Consider the following 27,452-nt stretch of genomic DNA (forward strand, 5'->3'; position numbering starts at 1 on the left):
GCTGAATATATTGCTAAGCAAGAGGGTAAAGGGAAAGGTGACACCAACATCTCAAGTCGAATGCAGCATGGGTTAAGTAAAGTCAGGAAACTGGAAGACTATGCAAGAGACTTGAACAAGGAGATGTCAAACCGGCCACCAAATGTTGATCTTCAAAAGAAGCTAAGGAAAGATCTCTTAGAGCTTATCATGAGAGGAAAATTTTACCATGCCAAAGTAGAACAGTTTAAAGACTGGCCACTCACAGCTCTCAAAGCAGAAGTAAACAGAATTGAAAGAATAAAGAATGATCCTCAGATGAAGAAGTCTGCACCAAACTGGAACAGGTTCAAGAAATCCAGTGCAGAGCTTACTTTAGAATACAAGAGGGAGAAAGTTGAGTTGGTTGCAGCTAAGTATGGGTCTGCAAAGACCATTTCAAGATGGTCCAGGCAGTACGTTGATCAAATCTATGACAAGCTGGAAAAACTAAGAGAAACTGATCCTACAGCTCCAAAGAAGCCAGTATACAAAGAAAAAACCACTGATAAGCCAGAACAGCAGGCCCTCTCTCTGAAAACACTATTCACATCCTCTGACTTATCCACCCATGTCTTAGATCAAAGAAAAATACAAAAGCAGACGGATAAGGAAGATGCAAAGAGATAAGCTGATATCATGAAAGAATCTATCAAGAACCAGATCTTGTATGCCTAGGATGATGCCTCATTAAAACTTCAAGCTCAACTTGCTGTAACAGTTCAAAGGCTGACAAGCAGACCTCCTTCACCAAAATCATCACAAATAAAGTCTATCCCCAGCAACCCTTTGGACTCAAAAATACTAAAGTGGAAGTCTGCTAGAAAGACCCATGTATTGACTTTGCTCAAGTCTAATGGTAGAGTTGAACACATTTCAAGGGAGGATGCATTAGGCCTGGATGCATCTGATCTCCTAGATCTTTTAGAACTTCAACTTCACAATGATGAGGATGATGAAGACTCCATGAACTTTGAATTACAATTCAAAGGGCAAATCAGGGAGAAATTGATGAGAGAATAAAGATCATGAATAAGGAAGTGTTTTGGCATCATCTGTTCTAGGGGGAGATTGTTGGCCCATGTAATCAAACCTAGAAGAACTGATGATATTGAAAGCCAAAACTGGTTCTCAACAGTTGATCACCAATAAGCAATGCTTGACCTAAGTTCCCTCCAATGGAAGTGCTTCTATCAACTGATGACTTCAAGTACTGATCTCTCAACAGTTGCTCTTCAAAGAACTACTGATTGTAAAGACTGAAGACCTAACAACTGTTGTTTGTCAAAGTACTGATGAAGACAAAGCACTGCTGATTCAAGGCCTGATCAACTATTGAAGAAAGCACTGATATGCAACATCAGTGCTTAGGCAACAACATTGGAAAGCAACATCAGTATTTTATGTATCAGTTGTTTAATGTAACAGTGTTTAGAGGTTGTTAGTCTGTTAGATGTCACTGTCTAGGTGACGTCAGCATTAGATGCTCAGTGGTTAGGATTGTACAATAAATAGAACAGTACCTGTACTATTCTAATAGCTCTTTTGCACACATTCATCTTGTACGAACTAACTGTGAGCTCAGGCTGAGGGGGAGTTTAGTGTTGCATGCATGCATAATTGAATCTTGTAATTCATACAATCATTCAATTAATGAAATCATGTTTGCTGAAAACTATTCTCTTGTGATTGTGTTATAAAGTTTAATTTCCATTTCCGCTTAAATACATCTCTGTTTCATCTTCTTACATTAATCATTTAATTAAACAACACAGACAAAGAAACTCAGATCCTAACAATGATAAAATCTGGTGATAACTTCTTCTAGTGACTCGTGCCTCATGCACTTGAACACAGCAAACTGCTTCTTCAGTAGATCAACCTTACTTTTCTTGACTTCTGCATTACCCTCATATCTCTTTTCTAGGGCATCCCATAGTTCCTTGGAGATAGTATACCTACGAAAGGTATGTTTGATTTCATGGGGTAGAGCCATTTAATAGCAGCTAAAGCTCTTTTTTCAGCTTCATACATCTTCTTATCTAGTTCAGACATGGAAGCATAGGGAGTCACTCATTGTATTCCCTCAAAATCATGAGTGGGATTCACATCCACGTCTTCGTATCATTATAATATGCGAATGATTCAGACCTGTCTTTCCATTCCACATACTGCGAAAATGGAGTAGTTTAGGCAGTTTGTTGTACCTACCTCATGATCCATCTTTATAAATTGGGTTAAGTTCGTGAGATTCGACATTTTTTTAACACAACCGGCTCGTTAAAAATGGTTAAATATTGTCTGAAACTTGTTTTTACTAAAATGTACTGTTAGTCTCGTCTCGAGATTACGAATCCAATGATATATAGTGTCCAAAACCTATTTCAGAATTTTTGTGTCTTTTTCCTTAAAAATCAAAGGAACCTAACCATGCAGTCGGTTTTTAAAGATAGTTCATAGAACAAATTTTACACTCAAAAACGTTTATTACTGAATACACCAACTGGTTAAACTTCCACCTTTTTGAAATAATCCGGAATTGTTAAACTCTGAACACTAAATTCGGACCACCTTAAATTAGGAATATCGTGTCAAATCTGGAATAAGTTCACAAATTCGGAACACTCTTCTTGTTACAAATTCAGATTGATTAATTTCAGACAGATTAAATTTTTGATGGGTTTAAATCCGAAAGGTTAAATTCGGACACTTATAAATCCAGAACTCTTGTATCAAATCTGGAATGATTAAATTCAGACAAGTTACAAATTCGGAACAATGTGACAAGTTCGGAACCTTGTAACAAGTTCAGAACAGTGACAAATTCGGAACAGTCCAAAATTCCTAAAAAATTTGTGTGTTTTTGGTAAATCGCAAAACTGTGACTTCACGATAATGCAAATTTGCCCACAAACTTAGGAAACTCTAATGATCACAGAAGGATGACGACGGAAACTTTCTTCACACAAAAACTTGAATCTTGTAGAATTAATCTCGAACCATACAATAAGAGCAAACACTCTGATACCAATTGTAGGTCCCTATCACATGTGGATTGATACGAGATTGACTAATCAACCAAGGGTGTGGAATCTCCTTGATAGATCACACGAACAGAAACAAGTATTAAGATAAAGAACATACAAAATACTTTAAACTGATCTTCTGTGATTAACAAACACAAGTGTTTACAATCACTCAAGATCTCACACCATTCGAACTCACAGTCTTTCTCTGTGTTTTCTCTAACTCTGTAACTGCTCTCTCTAGTGTTTATCAAGTATCTAACCTAAAACCCTAATGTAGAACTGTTTATATAACACAGTTACATGCATACTGGGCTAGGCCCATATTACATAAAATACAAATTCGGAATATTTAATACAAAACACAAATTCGGGCTAACTAACTAAACTCAGAATTATTCCATGCATTCTCAAACTCGGACCATTATCCACAGACTCGGGATTCTCTGAATCTTCACAGATTCGGGATTCTCTGAATCTTCACAGATTCGGAATTCTTGTTGATTAACAAACTCGGAATCCACTTCGTAAACTCGGACTCTTGTTTAGCAAAAACTCGGAATTCCTCATTTCTCTAAACTCATAACCCAAGTCTTGTTTAAGATATCCAAAGACTAAACCATATGTTGTTGTCACATAAAATGCACCAAGATCACTATCAATGTGATGTCAACCAATCACAATATAGCTTCCGTACTTAGTATAAATAGATCTCACATGTTAGAGATCTATTCTATCACACACATTACCTTTTCTTTTGTACGAACAAATTTGTTAAGTGATCGGCTGAGAGGGGAATTTCTAGAGTCAATCTTTTGTCAAACATTTGTAATCGTTGGATTATAATTGAAAAAAAAATTGTTGATGATAACTTCTCGTTTATGATTATTTATCTTTTGTTATACAATTCAATATTATTTAAGCTTAAACTGTTTCATAATCACAAAGTAACTCGGACCTAACATGTATATTGATACAGTGACAGACCGAACTCATGCTGAGATCAGTACTGGGCTACTGGTATAACTAAAACTGATATTGATATATGTTTTTATGTATAACCTTTTGGGGTATCACAATTTTATTTTTTGAGGCTTTTCTTTTTTCGATTGTTATACGGTATGATAGAATCGTATCAAATTGATACTAACCGGCATCCCGCATTATTGTGTGAGAAATCCCACTAGTTAACTTTAATTTAAACTGGAAAGATAAAGTGAATACCGAATATGATGTAAATGATCATATTTAAAACGTTTTGTAAATTCTACTTGCCTTTTTGCATATTATTCACAAAACAGTTTAATTATCCGATGAAATTCTTAAATTCAGGTTCCCGGAATTGTTTAGTTTGGAGTCTAACAAAAGGTGTGTGGTTGCGGACCGAATAATTAATCATGGAAGTGGGAATATTCTGTGCTGGAATTGGAGGTCGCCGAGCTCTGATCCTGGTTTCGTTTCGAGTCTTCAGCAGCTCTCCTCCCTTGTTGCCGAAGTGCAGGTCTCGGACGCCGAAGACCGGTGGATCTGGTCCCCTGATCCAGCTGGTTCTTTCTCGGTCAAGAGTGTTAAGTGGTGCCTCTTTGCGGATGTTGCTCCGGAAAACAGGTTCATTATGGAATGGTGCAAGTGGGTCCCAGCTAAAGTCAACATTCACTCGTGGAGAATGGAAATGGGTAAGATTGCCACGGGTGTCGCTTTAAAGAACTGGAACGTCCAGCTTGGGGAGCCTTTATGCCCGTTGTGTGGTTCGGATGACGAATCGGTCGATCACCTTTTTATTGCTTGCCAGGTAGCGTCGGTGATATGGAATAGCATTAGCTCGTGGTGCAAGATCCCGAATATATTTGCTTTCTCTATTAAAGACCTTCTTGGAATATATAAGGAGATTAGAGCATCGGAGTCAAAGAAAGAAGCGGTTCAAGGTATCATCTTGATTGCTTGTTGGTCTTTATGGCGTGCTAGGAATAACCTTGTGTTTTCGAACATAGAGATAAGAATTGATAGAATTTTGAGTAAAGTGAAGGCGTTGGGTTTTCTTTCGTTTTCAAGTAGATCTAGACATAAAGGGATTGATTGGGCTGCTTGGAGTTCCTTTGTAAATATGTAAGTTCGTAGTGCTTTTGTTTGGCGGCCCAGTTTGGGTCGGCCTGTGTGTTTTAATGAAAGTTACCTTTCAAAAAAAAAAATTGTATTTGAAATATATTTTTTCTTTACCTTAAATTAGAAAACCTAAAATTAGTTTAACAGGTAATCTAATCGGACTTCTAACAAATTATCATAAAAGTGGCGATCACGTTGTTAGATCGGAATGGCTGGTGCAATCACTTTTTTTTTTTTTTTTTGAGTTTTTTTATTATTTAAAATATCTTGCTACAACTCACTATATTTCGGTTTTGTTGCGAGATATATGTTCTTGGTTACCGGTTAAAAAAGTGATCTAATAAACCATTTATTAATCTTGAAATCAAAGAGACCTATCATGTATTTAACACTTAGTCCCACAGAACTTTATATATGTCGTTTACAATTATTTTATTATATAAATATTAAAATATTGCACAAATACAATTGGATAAACATGATATCTTTTTTCTATATATACGTATAGCGATAATAGCATAGGAAACAACACCCACATGAACACATAGATTATTATCGTATTTCTCTCCTCCTCATCTCCCTGTTTCATTTCGTTAACCAAATGAAGGAGGCTCAAGAAGAGGCAACAGGTAAAGTTTTCTTTGTGTAATCATGCAGTAGTTGTTTGTACTTTGCACATTAAAAGTTGTACTTTGTATGATCTTGTAAACTAAATGTTAATTGGTATTTTAAATCATAATCTGGAAGCGACTTCTTCAATTAAATTACAATTTCGGAAGTTACTTTTATTATTTTATTTTTATTTTTAACAGTGTACGGTTAAGATGTCACTAACCAGGTTAATAGTTAGTATGTTAGTATTAAAATCTCGTGTCTGGATGTGAACCCAATATCTCCCAGAAAAGCAAAGTTTCCCACTTCCCTTTGACACCAAAAGATTATTGGTAATTTTAAAAGTTATTATTATATATATATAATTTATAAACTTTTTAGTTAGAGTGATTTTTCTATTTTTGTGATTTTTAACTTTAGTGAACTTTTTTCATCTTTCCTTTTTCTTTTCTATTTTTTGGTTTTTCTTTTTCTTTTTTAAGTTTCAATCAAACTTGGTGTTGGTGTTGTACATGTAACAAAACGAACGGTCTAATACTGATCGAACAACGTTAGTATCGAAATCGATATTCGTTTTTATTGTTCCGATCGATGTAAACACATCTCGATATTTTTTTAGTCGTATCATGACTTTTTTTGTTTCTCTTTCGATAAGTGTCGGTATCTTAATGAACCGAACCAATATCGAACGAATTCCTGCCATTATCGTTATTTTACTATTACGTCTACGTTTCCATTAAAAATTGAGTCGCGTAAAGCGCGGGTGTAACCCATTAAAACTTGCATATAGTTAGACATGCATTATTGATGTCTGATATTTTCATCCAATATTGACTTGCATATAGTTAGACATGCATTAATGGTTGTACCTTAACATGTATATTGTCATGATACGTCTAACTTACAAAATCTCTTTTGCTCTACTACCATATCAATATCAAGATGACTGGTACATTTGAGTCTTTCTAATAAAGTTCTTGAATTCAAATCCAACTTCTACTCGTTCTCAATCTTAAACTTGTTAACAATCACGTGGCGAAGCTTGAGATTTCCGACCGGGAGACGAAAGTCACCGGACCTAAAAATTTCTATAAAACCGAGGGGTCGAAAACGTATATACCCAAAAATTTCTATATGAAAACTATATACTCTCCACTACTGAACGAAAAGTTCGAGTGGTCGACCGCCCATTCCCGCCCTACTTAAGTTGCGCCAATGCCTATACGTCGGAAGTTGTGTTTTAGTTGGTTCCATTGCTTAGTAATATATTAATAGAAGGTAATTTTAGTTTTCTAGTTACAGATTCTCTAAATTAAAAAAAATGTCTCATGCTATAATAACTTTGTCTTTCGAAATAAGTCTTGTACAACAAAATATAATCGTTGTATCTAGTGGCGGACCTAGAAATTATTTGTTGGAGGTGCGTATGAGCCATGAGGTGTCTAACCATATTTTCAAAGGGTGCGGTCGGGTTGTTTTGCCTAAAATATACACAATTTTGTTTTCAAAAGATACGACCACCTACCTTGGCCAAAGGATTAGTCCACCCCAGATTGGACGATGAAATGGATATGGTGATTTTAATAACATGTAATATAATAATATATATTATATTATATTATAGTTATATACAAATATAAAAGGATAACCATGTTATATTGTTTATTTATATATAAAGAGAGATAGCAAGCACCCTTACGAATTACACAAGTTGATATCATCTCTCTCTCACACTATCCAAATGAAGGAAGCTCATGAAGAGGTGATTAATACCATTGGTAAGTGAAAAATAAACCTTTTTATTTTCTTTGTTCTACAAACAATCATATCATAATTACTTGTACTTTTTGCACATTAAAAGTTGTACATATTCTTCTTGATAAAGGGGATCCATAGTGTTATGAGAAGTTTTTATAAGAGCATTTGGTTTTTTAGAAAGTACTTGCAAGACTAATATGCTCTCTTAATCGATGAGTTCGAAATTAAAAAAGTAAAATCTAACTACATGTTAAATAAACTTGTTCTACAAATGATCTCCTTAGAGAACTCAAATAGATAAAACAAGGCAAACACCAAAGCAATTGTTCATGAATTGTGTGTATTTAAAGTAACTTTCATTTTCATTGTTATACGTTTAGGGTCGATTTGCCAAATTCATTTGCCCATATTAAAACCAAATATATTAATATATTACACAGTTTTAAAAATTACAATGAGTAGTATGTCGAATTTGTTAAAAACTCAATTATTAGAAATGTAGTTGAGTATTTGATATTTCAATGCGATTTTAAACGAGTTTAAGGTGAGTTTTGGGTAATTGGCATTAGGGATGAGCAAATCCCGATCCCGTCCCGATCCCGAAAATCCCGATCTCGAATTTCACCAAAACTGGGTACCGATACCGATACCGAAATATGTTGGTACGGTACGGTATCGGTATGGTATCGATACGGTAGCAGTATTTGAAGGTAAAATTCGGTATTTTACCGGTATCGTACCGAACCGGTACCGATACCGAAAATGCCAAAAAGTGGATACCGTTTCCGGTACCGAAAAAATTCGGTACGGTATTTTCGGGATCGGTATTTGATACCAAATGCTCATCCCTAATTGACATCCCAATTGAGGGTGTTCAAAAAAATCCGATACAAAGCATGCCCCGATGGATTATAAGCATGGTTGCAGAAATCGGCCTAGGCGGCCGATTAATCGGCGCCTAGGCGCTAGGCGGTCATCTACTGCCTAATTTTGAGCTAGGCGGTCAATTAATCGGTTATGGTCAAAAATCGGTCAACATCGGTCCTAGGCGGTCAAAATCGGTCCTAGGCGGTCAAAAATCGGATTAATCGGACAATATTAGTCGGTCAAAATCGATAAAAATCGGTCCTAGTCGGTTCTAGGCGGTCCTAGGCGGTCAAAATTGGTCAAAATCAGTCAAAATTGAACCATACTATCTGAAACTTGAAGTATTTATGTGAATTTTGAAGTATTATTTTTATATTATTGGGTATATATATATAATTATGAAAAAATACATATAAAAATCCCATTCCGATTAATCCCGGTTAATCCCGATTAATCCCTAGGCTGTACCTCACCGCCCGACTAGCGCCTAGCGCCTTCTACAACATTGATTATAAGTAACGACACCCAACAGTTATAAGCCGTGATTTTATGATAATATATATTTGTGATTTTCAATACTGATTATCTTTTCATCCTATCTTTGTTATTAGCTAAGTGTTATGCTCTAGATTTTATTGTGAGTTATGCAAATGCTATAGGGAAACATGTTTGAATTTTGGAGTTGTTTTATCTAATCTTGAAGTCAAAAGTTAGTTGTTTTGGAATTTTACTTTAGAAATTAAGCTTACTATTACTATTTCCTGATGTTGCATCATATTTTTTTATAATATCTTGACTCAGTTATATATATATTTTTAACCAACAATGAAAATCTAATTATAAAAAACCATTCAGTAAAATTATATATAATAATTGATTTGATTGACATCTTTCCATATTTAAAAACCAAAATCCAATCAAATTAGAGTTATTTAATAGGTGGAACCCAGCTGGACTCGAGCTTGAGTTTGTATAGTAATAAGGCCATGAGGTATGTCTTAACATTTCTTAGGGTTTTTTATATATTTTCCCCTCCTAAGCTGGTTTATTACGTATTTCCTCAAACAAAAAAAAACAATTACATATTTCCCCTTCATAACCCATATATATTACATATTTCCCCTTTTCATTAAAATTACTCTTAAAATGACTATTTTACCCTTAATAAACTATTAAATGAATATTTACATATTTCCCCTATCTAATATCATCAATTAATTACATATTTCTCCAATTCACCTATGTTAAAAAATGAGAGAGAATAGAGTAAATTACATTTGACTAATTAACATCAAAACGTGAGAAATATGTAAACAGTATGATAAATTAATTCCTCTATTTTGTCACACTATTGTCACCTGTCATTACTATAACTTGATTGTTAGACCATGTGTAGTGGTAACAACTTATAATGCCCCCACCATGAGGCATTATCCGACACGTGGCGTCCTAGTCAGCAATGGGGCATTATAGCAAAAGTGGCGTAGTGGGGCATTATGCCAATAACCCCCATTCAAGCATTTCTCAATTTTTTTTTTAAACTTAAATACTTCATTAAATAAAAAAAATACAATACTAGAAATAAAAAAAAACATCCGATTAAATTAAAAAAAAAAACACTAGTTTTCGTCTTCGCTTTCTTCACCCTCGCCAACTTCGTCTTCCTCGTCCTCCGTTTCTTCCTCTCCCTCAGGTGGTACATATCGAATCGACCATGCGTGGTGTACCAAATCAACCATTAACTGGGAATGGTACGGTTCGTAACGCAACTCTCGCGCATTATTCACTCTTTCTTCCATTGACGCCTGTGGATGCTCCTCTTGAACGGCTTCTGGCACATAATTCTGGCATATCGCTTTTCCTTCGTCTTCTAAAATCATGTTGTGCATGATTATACAAGCGTACATAGCATCTCTCATTTTTTGCTTGCTCCATGCACGACAAGGATTTCTCAAATATTGCCAGCGTTGTTTAAGAACCCCAAAGCATCTCTCAATGTCTTTTCGTGAAGACTCTTGAACCTTTTTAAAGTATGCTCTTTTTTCATCAATAGGATCACTATACGTCTTCACGAAAATCGAATACCTAGGATAAATTCCGTCGCTCAAATAATATCCATGAGGGTAGTAGTTTCCATTTGCGTAAAACGACGCTTTTGGAGCTTTGCCAGAAATCCACTCCTCTAACAACGGCGATTGTTCAAAAACATTGATATCATTGCATGACCCGACCACCCCAAAGTAAGCCGACCAAACCCAAAGGTCCTGTGAAGCAACCGCCTGAAGAATAATAGTGGGGCCTTTTTGGTCACCACGTGTGTGTTGGCCTCGCCATGCAGTCGGGCAATTATCCCAACGCCAATGCATGCAATCTATGCTCCCGATCATACCAGGCAAACCATGCTCGGGATTATGTACCTCGTAGATCTTTTGAAGGTCCTCCCATGTAGGCGTTCTAAGATAACGCGCACCGTACACATCAATTATACCTTTATAAAATAATATAGACAAACATAAGATTCAAAAAAAAAATTCTAAGCATACTCGTCGTTTAAAAAAAATAAAAGTAAAGTATAAGAATTGTACCGCGACAAAAATGTTCCAAGCTGTCTCGTGTTATTTTCTCCGCCATTTTTAGATACTCGTCGTTGATGTCGGTAGTGTTACCATAAGCAAGGATTCGTAATGCCGACGTACACTTTTGGATACCGGTAAATCCAAGTGCCCCTCTCGCATCCGGTTTTTGTTTAAAATAATCGTAGTTGCCTTCCAAGTCGTCGACTATGCGTAGAAACAACCGCTTACTCATTCGGAAACGACGCCTAAAAATTTCGTTTGAAAATGTCGGCGCCTCGTCAAAATAGTCTTTCATCAAACGATCGTGTGCCGCGCGTCGGTCTCGTTCAACATAGCCTCTTTTATTTTTTTCTGCTTGGGGCCGACAAGAATGGTTGACATATCTCACCGCTAGTTGACAAGCACTTGTAACCGCCTCTTGCTCAAGCTCCTCATCGGTCGAACCATCGTCATCCGCAAAATACTCGTTGTAGTAAAAATTTACCATGGATGAAGAACTAGGAGAATCCATCAAGTTTTTTTTAAAAATGGTTGGATTTTTTAGAGAGGTTTTGAGATTGTTTTTGTTGAAAATGAATGAGTTTTGGTTGTTTATATATATATATATATATATATATATATACATATATATATATATAGGGTAGGGATCCTATAACCTACTACTTCTCACATGATCCTTATCCTATATATATATAATAGGTTTAAAAAAAATTAAATCAACTAGCCGTTGATTGGTTGGTTGAACATTGAGCGAGCGTTTTAATTTAAACGCCGGGGGAATTTTTTTTCGAAAATCACGCCCTATAACGCCTACCGTAATGGTAGGCGGGGCGTTATAGGGCGTTATAAAGCAAAATTTAAAAAAAACGCCCCACTACGGGCGGTCTTAAGGAAATCGACATTGAATACACAACCATTAGCTCTGGCAGGTTTCTTCGTTGTTTGTTTCCTTGTAAAGCCTTGACCTTGTCTGTAAGCATAGATAATTGTGTGCCATCAGCCATGGAGGCTAATGTAAAATGAAAGCACCAATGTACTGTGTGCTAGATTGAATGCAACAATAATATGTTGAAAGAGGGATATAAATTTTACTCAGAGCAAAGGTGGGAGAAGAATCACAAGGCTAATAAGAGATGGGAAAGAAGCCATAACAAGATTCAACAAATTCTCATAACACACACTATTACAAATTTTATGTATGACTAATGACATGTCTATTAAACATAGAGAATTACATTAGCTGGCAAAAGAAGAGAACTCAGATTCTAAAAAACTGAAAGTAGTGCGGCAAATTAAAAAATATTAAAAAAAAGTCATTTTAATTGATGATAAAAAAAAATTAGAGAAATACTACATGAATTAGGGAAATATGTAATTAATTGATGATATTAGATAGGGGAAATATGTAAATATTCATTTAATAGTTCATTAAGGGTAAAATAGTCATTTTAAGAGTAATTTTAAAGAAAAGGGGAAATATGTAATATGTATGGGTTATGAAGTGGAAATATGTAATTGTTTTTTTTTTTTTTTTTTTTTGTTTGAGGAAATACGTAATAAGCCAGCTTAGGAGGGGGAAATATGTAAAAAACCCTTTCTTAATTCTGTATACGCGTCACATCACTCGTTTTTCCCTTTTAACTCTACCTCATCCTAAGAAAATGGTTTAACTTGTTAACTCTACCTCACCTACCATTTTTTTAATTATTTCAATAGTTAAATTAAATACAAAATAAATAATAATAATAATAATAATAATAATAATAATAATAATAATAATAATAATAATAATAATGCTATGTGATGTGGTCATGACCCGAATGACCATCATCTCCCTCCATGTCAGTACGGTGTAATCTCTCACCTTCATCCACCTACCTAATTCACTACCCTATATGGTGTGGACCACAACCCACACTATCATCCCCTATCTTCCTCCACCAATCAAAATCCCCTAAATAATTGGAAGAGTAACATGGTGGCCATGTATCAAACCATGCGAACCATCATGGTTTGGGAAGAGGGGTGGTGTATCACAAGAACCTTGTCCCTCATGGCAATTCATAATCCATTGTCGACCACCCCCATACCCTATAGCCTAATAATACCATTTCATTAATCTCATAGCTAAAATAAATATTGATAATAAATAATATTAATTTCTTTTTTTTTTTTGTCTAATTAAATTGTTAACTAAGGAAGGTGGTAACACCCCTTAATATTGGGAGGAAGTTGTTTGAAAAATGTGTTAACTTGTCATGTCATCTTTTAATATCAACGTAGTTAGAATACACCCAAAAGCCTAATTGAGTTGGTTACGCTTAGCTTTAAATCTCTGTGTTTAGCTAAAATTTGAACTTGAGTTCCGCTAGTTTTCAACTCAAACCAGCTCGTTATTTAGAGGGCTTAATATCCAAAATAGTAGACTTTTTCGAGCCACTAACTATGTAAACGATCCAAAATTCAAATGAATATATGGAGACATAATAAGTTGTAAAGGGTGTATCAAAATTCTAGGTGTTTGGTGTTGCGTTTTCAAAATAGATTATGCGTTCTCAAAATAGATTTTGCGTTTTCAAAATTGCGTTTTGAAAAAGCATGTAGGTACATGCTTCTCCAAAACTGCGTTTTAGAGGCAGATATTCACTTTTTCATCTAAACACTTTTTTAGATTATTTATGTTTTACAAACGCAATAATCAAATAATTACTTCAAAACGTAATCCCAAACACCAACCAAGATTATATTTCGGCTTGTGCACTTCAAGATGCATAAGAAGTTAAACCTCCATCAAACTCAGGTAATTCGATATCTGGAAAAGCTCGTTAACTTGCAAACAAAAGGTCATAGTACTTTTTTTAGTTTATCATATAAACTATAAAGCCTTGGGCAAACCCTTTCTTTTACCGGCAATCGTGCCATAAGATTATCTACATGTGTTTTTAGGAGTTCTTAGCTGCCACATCATACCTTTACAAATCATTAAAAACCATCATTTTATCTTCAACCATACAAATATTATTATTTTTCTTAATTTCCACCTCATAGTATACCCCTACAGAAAATATTAAAACAAAACTTTTTTTTTACTTTTGGTCCACCCCATACGGAAAAACCATGCCCTTGTAGAAGGGCTTGGTTGCTACAGGCATCTATGGACAAAATTTCGCAATGGTAAGAGCTAGTAAGGATTTTGAAGGGCACGACTTTAACAGGCGCGTTAGAGGTGGCGTAACAAGGTGTACCTTTTGCCTTATCACTTGTACAGCACACATTAATGGTTGTACCTTAACATATGGTGATTCAACCTCTGAGCTTACACATTAATTCCGCTGTATTACCAAATAAAGGAACAGGGTTGTACATGGTGATTCAACAGAGCTGACCAGTTACCTCTATAATTCCATAAATTATACACATACATCCAGATTTACATACACTAACTATAAGCATACAAATACATGATACATCATCTATATATGTTGACTCATTAAAACTATACAATATATACACACACATCGTACTAGTGTCAACAACTCAAAGAAAACAAAAGGTAAAATGATCTATCAATTGCGAACTGGAGTGATAAACTATGAACGAACGATGAAGATGGAAGTCTAGAACGAATGATGGAAGTCTGGAACAAGTCATGAACGATGGAGTGATGAAGTAGGTTTTGAGTTTTGATTGATTGAGATGGAGTATTGAAAGTTGCTACTCGCTAGGTTAGAACTGTGGAGTAAACATCGAGATGGGTTGATAAAAAGTAAAAATCCAAACCCAAAAACTAACATGGGCCGGTACCGGTATAGTGGTTCAAACAGGTATACCGGATTTTACCGTTGGTACAAAGTCGATGTCGTTTGCCCTATTTACAAGGTTGTTTCGTACCATATTTGCATCCGGCACCGGTAAGTAATACTGGTGTACAGGTTTTTAAAACATTGGTTCCTCACCCTCAATCATGCTATAGTCACTTGTATCTTAGGCATTAGAACTTGTACAACATGCTATCATGGTTGTACCACAACATGGGTATGGTGATTTAAGGTCTTTTTTAACAGTCTTTTTTGCACTATAATCAGAAGTAGATGGATCAGCTAAAATTCAAAATGGTGGAAGAGGGTCTTCAGGGGTTGTACAGTACAAGTGGTGGATCAAGATAGCATTGTTCACAGTGTTTGTACTTTCAGGCGGGTCAGTTGGAATAATGTTGGGAAGACTTTACTTTAACAGAGGAGGAAATAGTAAATGGATGGCAACACTTGTTCAAACTGTTGGCTTCCCAATCATGTTCCCTTTAATCTTAATGTATTTACCTTCAAAAACACCCTCAACACAACAACAAATTACCAAAGAACCTTCTTGGATTACCCTTTTGATGCTCTATACGTTTCTTGGTGCATTCTTGGCTGCAGACTGCATGTTATACACCTACGGATTGAATTTTCTGCCGGTTTCGACGTACACGTTGATCTGCGCAAGTCAGCTCGCATTCAACGCGTTATTTTCTTACTTTTTAAACGGGCAGAAGCTCACTCCATTCATTGCCAATTCACTCGTTCTTCTTAGCTTTTCGTCTACATTACTTGTGTTCCAGGGTGATGATTCTGAACAAACCGCGAAAATTTCGAGAACCAAGTACATCATTGGGTTTGTATGCACAGTTGCTGCTTCTGCAGGTATGTATTTTAGAACCTTCACAGATCAGGAGTTGTATATTTTATTGTGTAGTTTGTTTGATTTTTAAAAGTCAAATCTTGACTTTGCAGGATATGGATTAATGTTATCTATAACTCAACTCGCTTTCAAAAAGATTCTGAAATCACAAAGCTACAAAGTCGTATTCGATATGATCGTCTATCAAAACTTGATAGCAAGTGTTGCAATTGTGGTGGGACTGTTTGCTAGCGGCGAGTGGAAGGATATAAAAGGAGAAATGGAAGGTTACGAGTCTGGCAAAGTTTCATACATAATGAATTTAGTATGGACAGCGGTTGCATGGCAGATTTTCACGATCGGTTACGTAGGTTTGATATTTGAGGTTTCAGCGTTGTTTTCAAATGTGATTAGTACTTTAGGGATCCCAATTGTGCCAGTTTTGGCAGTAGTGTTTTTCCATGACAAGATGAATGGAGTGAAGGTTATTTCAATGTTGTTGGCCATATGGGGGTTCGCTTCATATATCTATCAACATTATCTCGATGATGTTAAGGAAAAAGCTGAGGCTAGAATTGCAAATCGCCAAGTCGATCTTACAGAAATATGAATCAGACGGTATGGTTTATCTTTGGGGATTATCATCAAGTAGGTAACAAACACCACCGCTAGATTTAAAACCATGTACTCCCGAACAACTGTTTATCTAAATATGTCAAACAAGTTAGGAGGCTGTAATGTTATGTAATTAAGTTGTAAACAAGTTAAAGGGGTCTGTAAACAGGTTCACAGGTTATAATGGAATTGTTTACTTTTTTAACATTTTTAAATGGGACGAGCCGAATTGTTTACTTTTACTACAGCCTAAGCACAACCTGTTTGGTAAACAGTGAATGCAGATATATAAAAAAACATGTCTAAAAGAATAAAAAGGTTTCAGAAACTCCATTGCACTATAAACCAGTGCCAGCCAAAAGAAAGGGTTAGACAAACTTCACATATAAAGTTCATAACATCATATTGCAGCTTGCATCAACATGCTTTGTAGTGGGATTCGTCAATTGTTGAGTATATCACGCCTTCCTCTTCCAGTGTTTTTATGGATTCCCTGCATTAGAGAGAACAAGAATGAAAGTGAAAAAACACATTTGCACACACACAGCAAACATAGAGATAAAGAGTTATGGAAGTACATGATCTTGTCAAAAGGAAGTTTCAGCTTCTGTGACAGTTCATCTGTATTTATGCCCTTTTCATTAGCACTGCAAAAGCAAAGATTAGATAACATAATAGTTATAGGTAGATGTATGCAATCATGACCCTTGACCCATTGCTTAAAACAATGAGGTGAAATATAGGTAGTTGCTATTCAAAAAGGGGTAGCGGCGCAGCTTGTTGCCCATTTACCTTCTATCTCGATGTATTTTTTTATTTATTCGATATAAATATTATAGTAAGTTTAATATACATATATATGTATATATATAGAAGGATCCGTTAGGAACCACCCTTTATTGCGAGAAACACGAGAACCAATGTGAACACAACCAAAAATATCTAAAAAAACACTATTTTTTAATATTTTTTATAAAAAAGCGCTACTTTTCGTCATCAAAAAAAAGTTATTTTTTATATTTATTTTATTTTTTTACGACAAAAAGTAGTGACTTTTTTATAAAAAATATTAAAAGAAAATGTGTGTTTTTTAGATTTTTTTAGGTTTTGTGAGGTTTAGCTTTATAGTTTAGTTTTTAACATTTAGCTTGGGTGTGGGTGTGTGTGTGTGTGTGTGTGGGTGGGGGGGGTCGCAATAAAGATTGTTCTTGCATGAACCATATCCTCTATGTATGTATATATATATATATATAGGATGGTTATCTTGAGAACGCTAAACATTGCAAGAACCGTGAGAACGAATGAAAAACCCAATCAAAACCAAAAAATTTTAATACAAACCTCATTGTAATTAAAATACAACATCAAAAAAATTTACAACATCAAATAGTTCATTTCTCATCTCAAAATCAATCTTATTAGATTTTTTACACGTGTAAGTATAACATATTTACACATGTGTAAATGACAAACTTACACATGTGTAAATTTTTTTTATTTACGAATTCACGTAAATTTAAACGTGTAAATTAAATTTCTAACATTGTAACCGAATCATAATGATAAGTGTAAAAAAATATTTTGAATTGTTTTTGACCAAGTTCTCATGGTTTTTTTATTCGTTCTCACAGGTCTCACAATATTTAGCATTCTCATTTAAACTTTTCCCCATATATATATATAGGTTTATTTATGTCAACTCTAATAGACAACGGTTCAACTTAGGTCTACTCAACTACAACAGAAGCAGGCCACTCTTAAAAAACTTGTTCAGTTACAATGGGTCCATGGGACCAAACCCATTTATTCTATCACCCACCCGGACCCACCCAGGCTTAGGAACTGATGATGTCTATAACACAAATAAACTACAAATCTATATCTATATCTATATAATAAAAGAAAACCAATTGAGGAAATGCATCATTTATTGGAGCCATCTAGCTTTTGGTTTCCCGCCTCTCTCCCTACTTAATTATGGATAATTAATTTTTTAATTAAAGATACTTATTAAATCATTAACCAACTAAATTTAATATGAATTTAATTATAATTATTTTTTTTTTTAATTTAACTATTTTTTAATTTAAAAGTTTCACCAAGTTAAAAATTATGTTGGTTAACATATAAAAAACAAAAGATAATGATAATAATTGTTTTTGAGTGATTTCCAAAAAAAAAATATTTAATGTTGTTTGATGGTAAAAAAATATGTTAAATAATAAAAAATAGGTTGTGTTAAAAAAATACCAAGTCGAAAGAAATAATGTTTTAAAAATCAACTTAGCAAAATTTACAATAGTCACGTCAAGTTTATTTTTTTAAATATATAATAACTTGACGAATGTATATTTTAACAAGTTATATTATATTTTATTTTATTAGTATAATACACTGGTTTATTGTGCAATGCATATGTTCTTTTTTTTTTGAAACACAACTTTTTTATTAGTTATTACTAAATTTATTAATCCGTGTAATACACAAACATTAAAAGGTACAGAATGCTGAAGTAAAACTTACAGGTTTGCAGGATTCTGGAGATAAGAAAGAACAAGTTGATCAACGCCTTTCACTCCATCAACATTAAAAGGTACAGAATGCTGAAAATATAATAGACAAACTTGTTCATCAAGAAAGCAAAGATAAAATGATTAGTATAATTGTGCATCCAATATTTGGATTCCAAGTTGTGATACCTGACTTGAGAGGGTGGACACAAAACCACTAGTCCCATTCTGGATAGGTGTTTTTGGAGTTGAGTTTATGTTCTCACCATCCCCTTGAATCTTCTACAAAGTCACAAAATTATGTTTGTTAGTATCAAATCAAATCACAAATCATTATCCTTGTGAGTTGTGATGTATAATGTGATATCATATACCTGAACTTTGGACGTACGCGCATGGTGATGTATACATGCAATGAAATGGAAGGTGATCTCATCAAAATTTGTCACAGGCCTGAAAGTAAAGTTCAGAAACATATCTTTTTATTCAAACAATTTTGAAAAAAATATATATATATATATATAATCTCAAAGGAAGATTGTCTACATTAGTTCATTGGCATACAAATCAACATCTAAAAAATTGACGTAGAACAGAAGCAAGAAAATGGCTATAAATACATTCTAGCAAATGTTTGCATAAAACCTGACTCGGAGAAAGTTCATTATCATATCAGAGGTTAACCCAAGCATAACAAAATGTCAAAGTAAGGCTTAAAATATTTAAACAGCACATTCGGCTCCTTTTGTTTCTTATCAAACACAGAAAACAGAAGCCCACCAAATACTGATTACAAGCCCACCTATTCTAATTCAAACTCTTAAACATATAAATAAACTCCAACCAACAACTCAAACTACTTAAAATTCAAAACAAATAATAAATAAATTAACCAAACATTAATCTCCTTTTCTTTGATTTATCTTGCACTCGCTTCACATTTATTTCAAACCAAACTCAGATTGAATGTAATTTCCAATACCACACTTAACTAAGATAAAAAAGAAAAACCAATAATGTAGAATTTGAAATAAAACTAAATAACTAAAAAGGTTTTCTAATGATTCTTTTTGTGAGTTATGGGCCATTTTCACTCTTCAACATTCCCACGTATAAGTTGATTATTCAGGTAGTCAGTCCCTTATCAATGAAGTTATTTTTCTAGTTTGGAGGTCAAGACTCAAAACTAACTTGGTTCATATAACCACCCATTTAACAGTAAGTAGCAACAAATCAAGAAAAAAGTCAAGATTCTGAAATGGACATCAGAAATGCATCAAACTGCTTGCAAAATAATTCACTATAAAGTCATTATATAAGTCATACCTAACAGAGAAAACGGCAACATGCTTTTCACCTTTAAAGCTTTTCAAGTGTCCATCAACATGAACATAAATCCCTTCTCTGCCAATCATCAAAGATCATCAAAATTTCAAACAAAACTAAAAACTCCCATATATATCATGTTCCTAGAAATGTCATTTAATCCAAATCCCACCAAATAACTCACCTTATTTCTTCCATCTGCAATCTATCAAACGGTTCATTGAGCCTACACACAAAGTACTCTAAAGCATTAATTTGAAAAAAAAAAAAACCTTATCTACACACACATAAAATATAGAAGCACATTCATTTCAGATCAGATAATTATGTTGATATGAACTTGTGCATTTCACTTTAAGTGAAACGTGATACAAAAGCCGGTTACATAACCGCCTACCACACAATCTTTCTTTGCACCATTAAATAATCAAAGCAGTACGTACAAGTGTTTTATGCAGATTCGAAGCATATCTATATGTGCATATATATACGTACATAGGGGATGGATCATGAGAAAACTAGTTTAAATGAGAAAACCAAAAAACTAACTAAAAAAACCTAAAAAAAACCAAAAAAAATACCAAAAAATTTTTTTTTTTTTTTTTACAATTTTTTAATAAAAAATCGCTACTTTATATGTATGGAAAAAAATTTTCAAAAAAAAAAAAAAAAAAAATTTTGTTGTACTGCACATGTGCACTAATACGGAAAGCCTAAACCACTTAACCCACCACCCACCGACACCCCCCAAAAACCTAAACCCCCCCCCCACCCCCACCCCCCAAAACCTAAATTCACCCTCCCACCAAAAGCCTAACCCCCTTACCCCCCACCCCCCAAAAACCTAAACCCCCCCCCCCACCCCCCACCCCCCAAAAACCTAAAACTAAACCCTAAACATAAACCCGAAAAAAACCTAAACCCCCCACCCCCCCCCCCCAAAAAAAAAAACCTAAACCCCCCTCCCCCACCCCCCAAAAACCTAAACCCCCCACCCCCCACCCCCACCCCCCAAAAACCTAAACCCCCCACCCCCCACCCCCAAAAACCTAAAACTAAACCCTAAACATAAACCCGAAAAAAAACCTAAACCCCCCCCCACCCCCAAAAAAAACCTAAACCCCCCTCCCCCCACACCCAAAAACCTAATCCTAATCCTAAACCTCCAAAAAAACTAACCCTAAAAGCTAAACTAGACTCAAAAAGCTAATTTTAAGCATGTAATGCAATTGTAGTACATGTTACATTGCACATGTGCACTACTATAATAATAGTGTAGAAAACAAGACGACACCATAAATCTTTTTTTATGTCATAAAAAATATGCTCGAATATACTTGAATGAAAGATAAGAAAATTTGTGATCTTATGGTGCCATTTTTGTTTTAAAATGATAACGTATGGAGAAATAGGAAATGTTTGAAAATTTATATATTTTTTGTTCCAATTTTACCCCTCCTTCATTAAAAGTCCCCCCTCCTTCATTAAAAGTCTCCCTCCCTCTCCCTTTTAGTGGATTTTAGTTAGTTTTCTAGTTTTCTCATTTATATCTAGTTTTCTCATGATCCTCTCCCTACGTACATAAATGTATATATATATATATGTGTGTGTGTGTAATGTATTATGTATGTATAGTTTTACCATCTCTTGCAGTCCAATTTTCCAGTTCCATCATCTAAGCTGAAAGTAACATCAGTATTCCTTTCCACTATATTAAACACCATCCCTACCACCGATACCTAAAATCAAAAATTAAATTCCAAACTGAATCTCAGCAACAAAACAAAACAAAATTAAAACCATTACATCACCAAAAAAAACCTAAAACCTCTTTTTCAACAAACTCATCATCATTAAATAAGTTACAGAAAACCTAACGAAATCGACATAAAAATGAACTGAAATGAGAACTTACATTAACAACATCTGCACCGGAAACATTGAAGTTGGATTTATCGTCGCCGGAGTGAGACGCTTCACTGATCTGCTTTATCGTGAGCGGCACAAGTCCAAAAGTGTCACGATTCTACAGATAGAGTACAAATAAAACGTTATTATAGATGATAAGAGACACGATGAGGTAAAGAAAAGGAAAAATGATTACCGCAGCGGCAGTGGCAGGAGAACTGGCGATCTGAGATCCGCCGTCGAACTGACTCTCGGAGAACATCATGATGTTGAGCTTTTCTGATGAGAGTTGTGTAGGGATTAGAATATTGAATAGAACGGATGCAGTTCAGTGTTGGAAAGTTTAAAGGGAAATGAAAATATCATTATAAGGATCTGATTTTCCCGCCAATTAGCTTCTCGATTTCCCGCCAAAGGTCTCCATGGTTTTGCTCTGCTTGTTGTTTACAGTAATAGGACCCTCCGCAATTTGTTACTTTTTAATTAACGAACCGAGAAAAATGTTCGGATAGTCCCTGTGGTTTCGTCTTTTTTCACCTATAGTCTCTATCTTTCTAAAACTACTTGAATAGTCCCTAAGTTTTCGATTTTTGTTCTCGGATAGTCCCTGGGTCTAACTTCAGTTACTTTTCTCAGTTAAGTGGGTGTTGAAATGACCAAAATACCCTTTCCTTAAAAGGCCAAACCATAGGGACTATCCGGACACCTCTTTATAAAACCCATCCACCCTTCATCTTCAACATTAAGAAACCCTAATACCCACACCCTGCTTCTCTTTAAATCCACTACCAAACACCCCTGCCTCTTGTTTTCCCTACCGACGAGCACAAGGGAGTCCGACTGGACTCCAGTGACGGGTCTAACTCGTTAATCGGCCGGCAAGACACCCCAAACACCTCCCCTCGTCGACAAAACGGACCACCACCGTCCGGTGGTGGTGAGCGATGGTTGCGGAACCAGAGAGACAGAGAGGAAGAGAGAGAGACCGAGGAGAGGGAGAGAGATGGCGGAGGTTGGTGAGTGGCGGCGGGTCGCAGCGGTGGTGACGTTCTCTCAAAGAAAATGGAAGCACAAAGCTCACTCGTGCGCTCGGTCACAAGTCCGACGGTCAAACAATCGGGTGACATTCTCTCAAAGAAAATGAAGGAATGAATCCACCTTTTAATTTGTTTCGAAGCCAATTCTTGCTGCTACATTGTTACTTGGACATGGTGTGTAATTGTATTGTAACTTTGTATTTTGTATTACATCGGTTTTCTATCTTCGAAAGTATCTGGAATAAGCAGCAGAATGAGAGGATTTTGAATACAGAAATTCACTTATACTGAAGTGAAACAGGATGGAGGGCCATGACTCTAGTATTTTACTCGAATAATCAATTAACACTTCTAAATCTTGCTGGACTCAGGTGCCGATTCTAAATAGCAAATTTAACAGTGTTTTAGTATTAATACATGGAACAGAAGTTATTACATTAAGTTCGTTTCGACTTGGAACATTAAAGCCTGCTTGACTCGAATCTATTACTGTTTGTTTAAATCTAATTACTATTTGTTTCAACAATTATCAACAGGTGTTTCAGATTATATACCATTTGACGAAAAACCCCAGAAGCACACGATGAAAACGACAAATGTCAAGAACACCACGAAAACCGTAACGCAAAACACGAGGCGGGGTGAAAACTGGGTTGACTGGAATCACGTCGCAGGTCGGGTCAAGTCGGCCGTGGTGCGGCATCGGGATTTACCGGTTACCATAACCGGTTTTGTGGGTCGGGCGACGGTGGTGGTATGAGGTGGTTTCAGGTGCCCGGATAGTCTCTATGGTTTGGCCTTTTAAGGAAAGGGTATTTTGGTCATTTCAACACCCACTTAACTGAGAAAAGTAACTGAAGTTAGACCCAGGGACTATCCGAGAACAAAAATCGAAAACTTGGGGACTATTCAAGTAGTTTTAGAAAGATAGGGACTATAGGTGAAAAAAGGCGAAACCACAGGGACTATCTGGGCATTTTTCTCTAACGAACCAAACAGTTCGGCGAATAAATCGACGCGAAGTTCGTTCGTTTAGTTAAACGAGCGGACACAAACAGCAAATTTTGTTCGTTTAGTTAAACGAGCAGACATGAACAGGGGCTACGTTCGTTTATTTATGTTCGTGGGTGCACGTTCGTTTATGTTCATTTGTGTTTAATGGTTTATTAAGAGTTATTACTTTGATTGTTTATTTAAGTACTTCCAAATTTCCACTAATGAATTATTTATTAAATATGGTGTATTACATATTAGTGTTACTCCTAGTGTTACTCCTTGCGTGCTGGAAAACTTAGTTAAACATTGTCATTCCCGCTTTTGTTCCAAGCAGACGCGACGCGACTACGCCCCCGCTAGGGGTGTGCAAACAACCGAATTAACCGAACTATAACCGAATTAACCGACAAAACCGAACCAAATAAAAAACCGATGGGTCGGTTAATGGTTTTTTTGAAAATCGAAAGTAGCGGGTCGGTTATGGTTATCATTTTTTTCATACCCACCATAACCGAACCGACATGTAATAAATCTTTATAGGATTTAGGACTTTTAACCATTTTTTTAATATTTTATATTTTTTACTGAAGATTTTTAGTACTTATGAGTTTTTCATATCATTTTTTTTTGTTTTGGTTGAATGTTTATTTGAATTTATGGAATGTTTCATATCACTTTATTTGGATATCGATAATAATTGTTATTAATATTATAGATTATATGTATTTTTTAATATTATGTAATATACTAATATATACAAATATGCAGTAACAATTTATTCCATGTTAAAAAATTAAGAGAAAAATGCCCGGATAGTCCCTGTGGTTTCGCCCTTTTTCACCTATAGTCCCCAACTTTCTAAAACTACCTGAATAGTCCCCAAGTTTTCATTTTTTGTTCCCGGATAGTCCCTGGGTCTAACTTCAGTTACTTTTCTCTGTTAAAATGATGTGAAATGACAAAAATACCCTTTCCTTAAAAGGCCAAACCATAGGGACTATCCGGGCATCTTCTTCATTTTTATTTATAAAACCCCACCACCACACTTCATATTCAACCTCCACCCACCATCACCCTCCTCCACCCTCCACCATCAACCCGAGCCGGAACCGAACCGAGTTGCACCAAGACCTAAATTGAACCGAATCACCACTCGAGCCGGAGTCACCACCACTGCAACGAATCGAACAAAAATGACTAAAATGAAACTGACCGGAGACTGAACCGAGTGAAAAACGGTCGGAAAACCCTGGTTCCACCGTGAAAAACGGCCGGAAAACCCTGGTCATACATGTTTGTAATGCAATATATAAAACCTTGCCATTTAATTGTTAAATAATGCTTGATTATAGCAGAGTCCAGAGACAAACTAAGCAAATAAAAAAGATGCCATTCTTTCTAAAATGAGTCTCTTTGATTAACATCATTTCAATATTACACAAACTGAGACAATCTTAACAACCATTTCTTCATTGGGACATTCCAAGAATAAAAAGTGAAAAACCAACATTTTTTATTCTTCCAACAATCCATTTGATTCAAACGAGACTCGAGAGATTAGCCCATGGCATACTTCTGCGTCCAGCTACGAGCAGTGGCCTCGTACTTGGACTTGTCGGTTTTATACATGTGAGCAATCTCTGGCACCAACGGATCATCAGGGTTCGGGTCTGTCAACAGAGAGCAGATGGAAAGCAACACCTACAAAACACACATACACCTCTTCAATACAAGACATTTCAGGTTTAAAATAAACCCAATAATAAAAACGAGAGGTGCATCGGACCTTGGAGATTGTTAGTGCTGGACTCCATTGTTCGTTGAGGATATCCAAACATATGCTACCGTTGCTGTTGATGTTTGGATGAAACACCTTCGTCCTAAATGCAACCTGAATATTTCACCCTGGTTCCACCGTGAAAAACGGCCAGAAAACCTTGGTTCCGCCGTGAGTAGCCGGACTTTCGCCGGAATTGGAGAGGGAGAGAGAGAGGGTGATGGTGGAGGGTGGAGGAGGGTGATGGTGGGTGGAGGTTAAAAATGAATGTGGTGGTGGGGTTTTATAAATAAAAATGAAGAAGATGTCCGGATAGTCCCTATGGTTTGGCCTTTTAAGGAAAGGGTATTTTTGTCATTTCACACCCTCTTAACACCCACTTAACAGAGAAAAGTAACTGAAATTAGACCCAGGGACTATCCGGGAACAAAAAATGAAAACTTGGGGACTATTCAGGTAGTTTTAGAAAGTCGGGGACTATAGGCGAAACCACAGGGACTATCCGGGCATTTTTCTCAAAAATTAAGCTATTTTTAGCTAAGCTAAATACACGGTTAACCACCCATAACTGACCCGTTATAACCATCAAAACCGAATAACCATAACCACCATAACCGATCGGTTATGGTTATAGTTATCCAATAACCGACATCACGGTTATGGTTATGGTTTTTGGTCAAAACCGACTCAAACTGACCCATGCACACCCCTAGCCCCCGCTATCATTCCAGACTTCGATTTAAGGTTTTTGCGCTCGTGTTCTTCATCATTCTTAGTACAAGACAGGGGTGGTTTGTGTTTGCTTGCCTTCATTTGTGGTCGTGTGTGTTCATGAACATTAGCATGTGTTCGCTTTTGTCCAGCACCTAAAATTAACAAACGAACATGAATACATTCATTCCCTTAATGAACGACTATGAACAAAAAATCTAGATCGGTAAATGTTCATGAACACATTATTTCCTTAACAAACGAACACGAACAAGGCTATGTTCGTGTTTGTTTGGTTCGTTTGCAGATCTACAGAGGAGGGTATCTATGAGAGTAGGGATCATAGTTGTTGATGGCGCGAGGCGCACTTAAGGCGTTAATAGTGAATCTCGAGTTTTAATGCAAGGGGCTTAAAAAGCGAGCGGTTTTTTTTTGTCGAGGCAAATAGTATAAAGATACAATTTTAAGGGTTTTAGACATGGTTTAGTCTTTCTTAGGGCTAGTTTAGGTTGTTTTATGTTGATTCCATGCCTGATTAGGGTTAGTATAATTGTCTCATACCTGTTCAAAGGATTTTCGGCAAAAAATTTGTCGGAGCTTGACATGAAAAATAGGGTTGAGGGCCTAAAAGTGAGGCTTTTGAAACACAAAAAAAGGCTGCGATGGGCCTAGGGGCGCATCCGGGTGAGCCTTAACAACAGAGGTTGAGATGACGATTGAAATCGAACTTGATAAGTAAACCGAAATCCAAAACATTTGGAATAAGCATGGGGTCCGTGAAACAGGTATATTGTATTATTTTATATTTTTCATGGGTTTGAGACAGATATAAGCTTTGATCCTATATTTATTTATCTGTTGTGATATATGTTATTTTTTATTAAGGAAACATAATCATCACCCAGAGGTCCAAATCATAAACACTGTAAAATTAAGATGAATCTTTGTTTCAT

The 27,452-nt window shown here is 35.7% G+C and overlaps 3 protein-coding genes and 1 long non-coding RNA gene across 6 annotated transcripts; 2 read left to right on the top strand and 2 right to left on the bottom strand.

Moving 5' to 3' along the window:
- The first annotated feature begins 4,273 nt into the window (after nucleotides 1-4,273).
- Nucleotides 4,274-5,154, top strand: LOC110930427. The gene is made up of 2 exons (XM_022173731.1): nucleotides 4,274-4,278; nucleotides 4,377-5,154. Exons 1-2 carry the CDS (start codon nucleotides 4,274-4,276, stop codon nucleotides 5,152-5,154), a joined length of 783 nt encoding a protein of 260 aa, XP_022029423.1.
- A 465-nt stretch (nucleotides 5,155-5,619) lies between these two features.
- LOC110876379 (probable purine permease 10) lies at nucleotides 5,620-16,441 on the top strand. Of its 2 annotated transcripts, XM_022124553.2 has the most exons (4): nucleotides 5,671-5,776; nucleotides 7,438-7,537; nucleotides 15,046-15,642; nucleotides 15,733-16,441. In XM_022124553.2, the coding sequence occupies exons 2-4, from the start codon at nucleotides 7,501-7,503 to the stop codon at nucleotides 16,227-16,229; spliced, it is 1,131 nt and encodes a 376-aa protein (XP_021980245.1). In that variant the 5' UTR covers nucleotides 5,671-5,776; nucleotides 7,438-7,500; the 3' UTR covers nucleotides 16,230-16,441. The 2 variants fall into 2 exon arrangements, with proteins under 2 accessions (XP_021980250.1, XP_021980245.1); XM_022124558.2 differs by lacking the exon at nucleotides 7,438-7,537 and having other exon boundaries at nucleotides 5,620-5,776.
- A 14-nt stretch (nucleotides 16,442-16,455) lies between these two features.
- LOC110876388 (replication protein A 32 kDa subunit A) lies at nucleotides 16,456-22,424 on the bottom strand. Of its 2 annotated transcripts, none has more exons than XM_022124561.2 (10): nucleotides 22,175-22,424; nucleotides 21,986-22,096; nucleotides 21,712-21,809; nucleotides 20,255-20,296; nucleotides 20,071-20,148; nucleotides 19,119-19,197; nucleotides 18,934-19,026; nucleotides 18,758-18,837; nucleotides 16,813-16,881; nucleotides 16,456-16,727 (listed from the first exon to the last, which is right to left on the bottom strand). In XM_022124561.2, exons 1-10 carry the CDS (start codon nucleotides 22,241-22,243, stop codon nucleotides 16,652-16,654), a joined length of 795 nt encoding a protein of 264 aa, XP_021980253.1. In that variant the 5' UTR covers nucleotides 22,244-22,424; the 3' UTR covers nucleotides 16,456-16,651. The 2 variants fall into 2 exon arrangements, with proteins under 2 accessions (XP_021980253.1, XP_021980259.1); XM_022124567.2 differs by having other exon boundaries at nucleotides 18,934-19,023; nucleotides 22,175-22,423.
- Nucleotides 22,425-25,389: 2,965 nt separating this feature from the next.
- LOC110939501 lies at nucleotides 25,390-25,938 on the bottom strand. Its single transcript, XR_002592307.2, has 2 exons — nucleotides 25,798-25,938; nucleotides 25,390-25,712 (listed from the first exon to the last, which is right to left on the bottom strand). It is a non-coding gene; the product is annotated as an uncharacterized LOC110939501 (long non-coding RNA).
- Between the last annotated feature and the right edge of the window lie 1,514 nt (nucleotides 25,939-27,452).

The sequence above is a fragment of the Helianthus annuus genome, chromosome 1 (assembly GCF_002127325.2).
Source record: "Helianthus annuus cultivar XRQ/B chromosome 1, HanXRQr2.0-SUNRISE, whole genome shotgun sequence".
In the NCBI taxonomy this organism is placed as follows: Eukaryota; Viridiplantae; Streptophyta; class Magnoliopsida; order Asterales; family Asteraceae; genus Helianthus; species Helianthus annuus.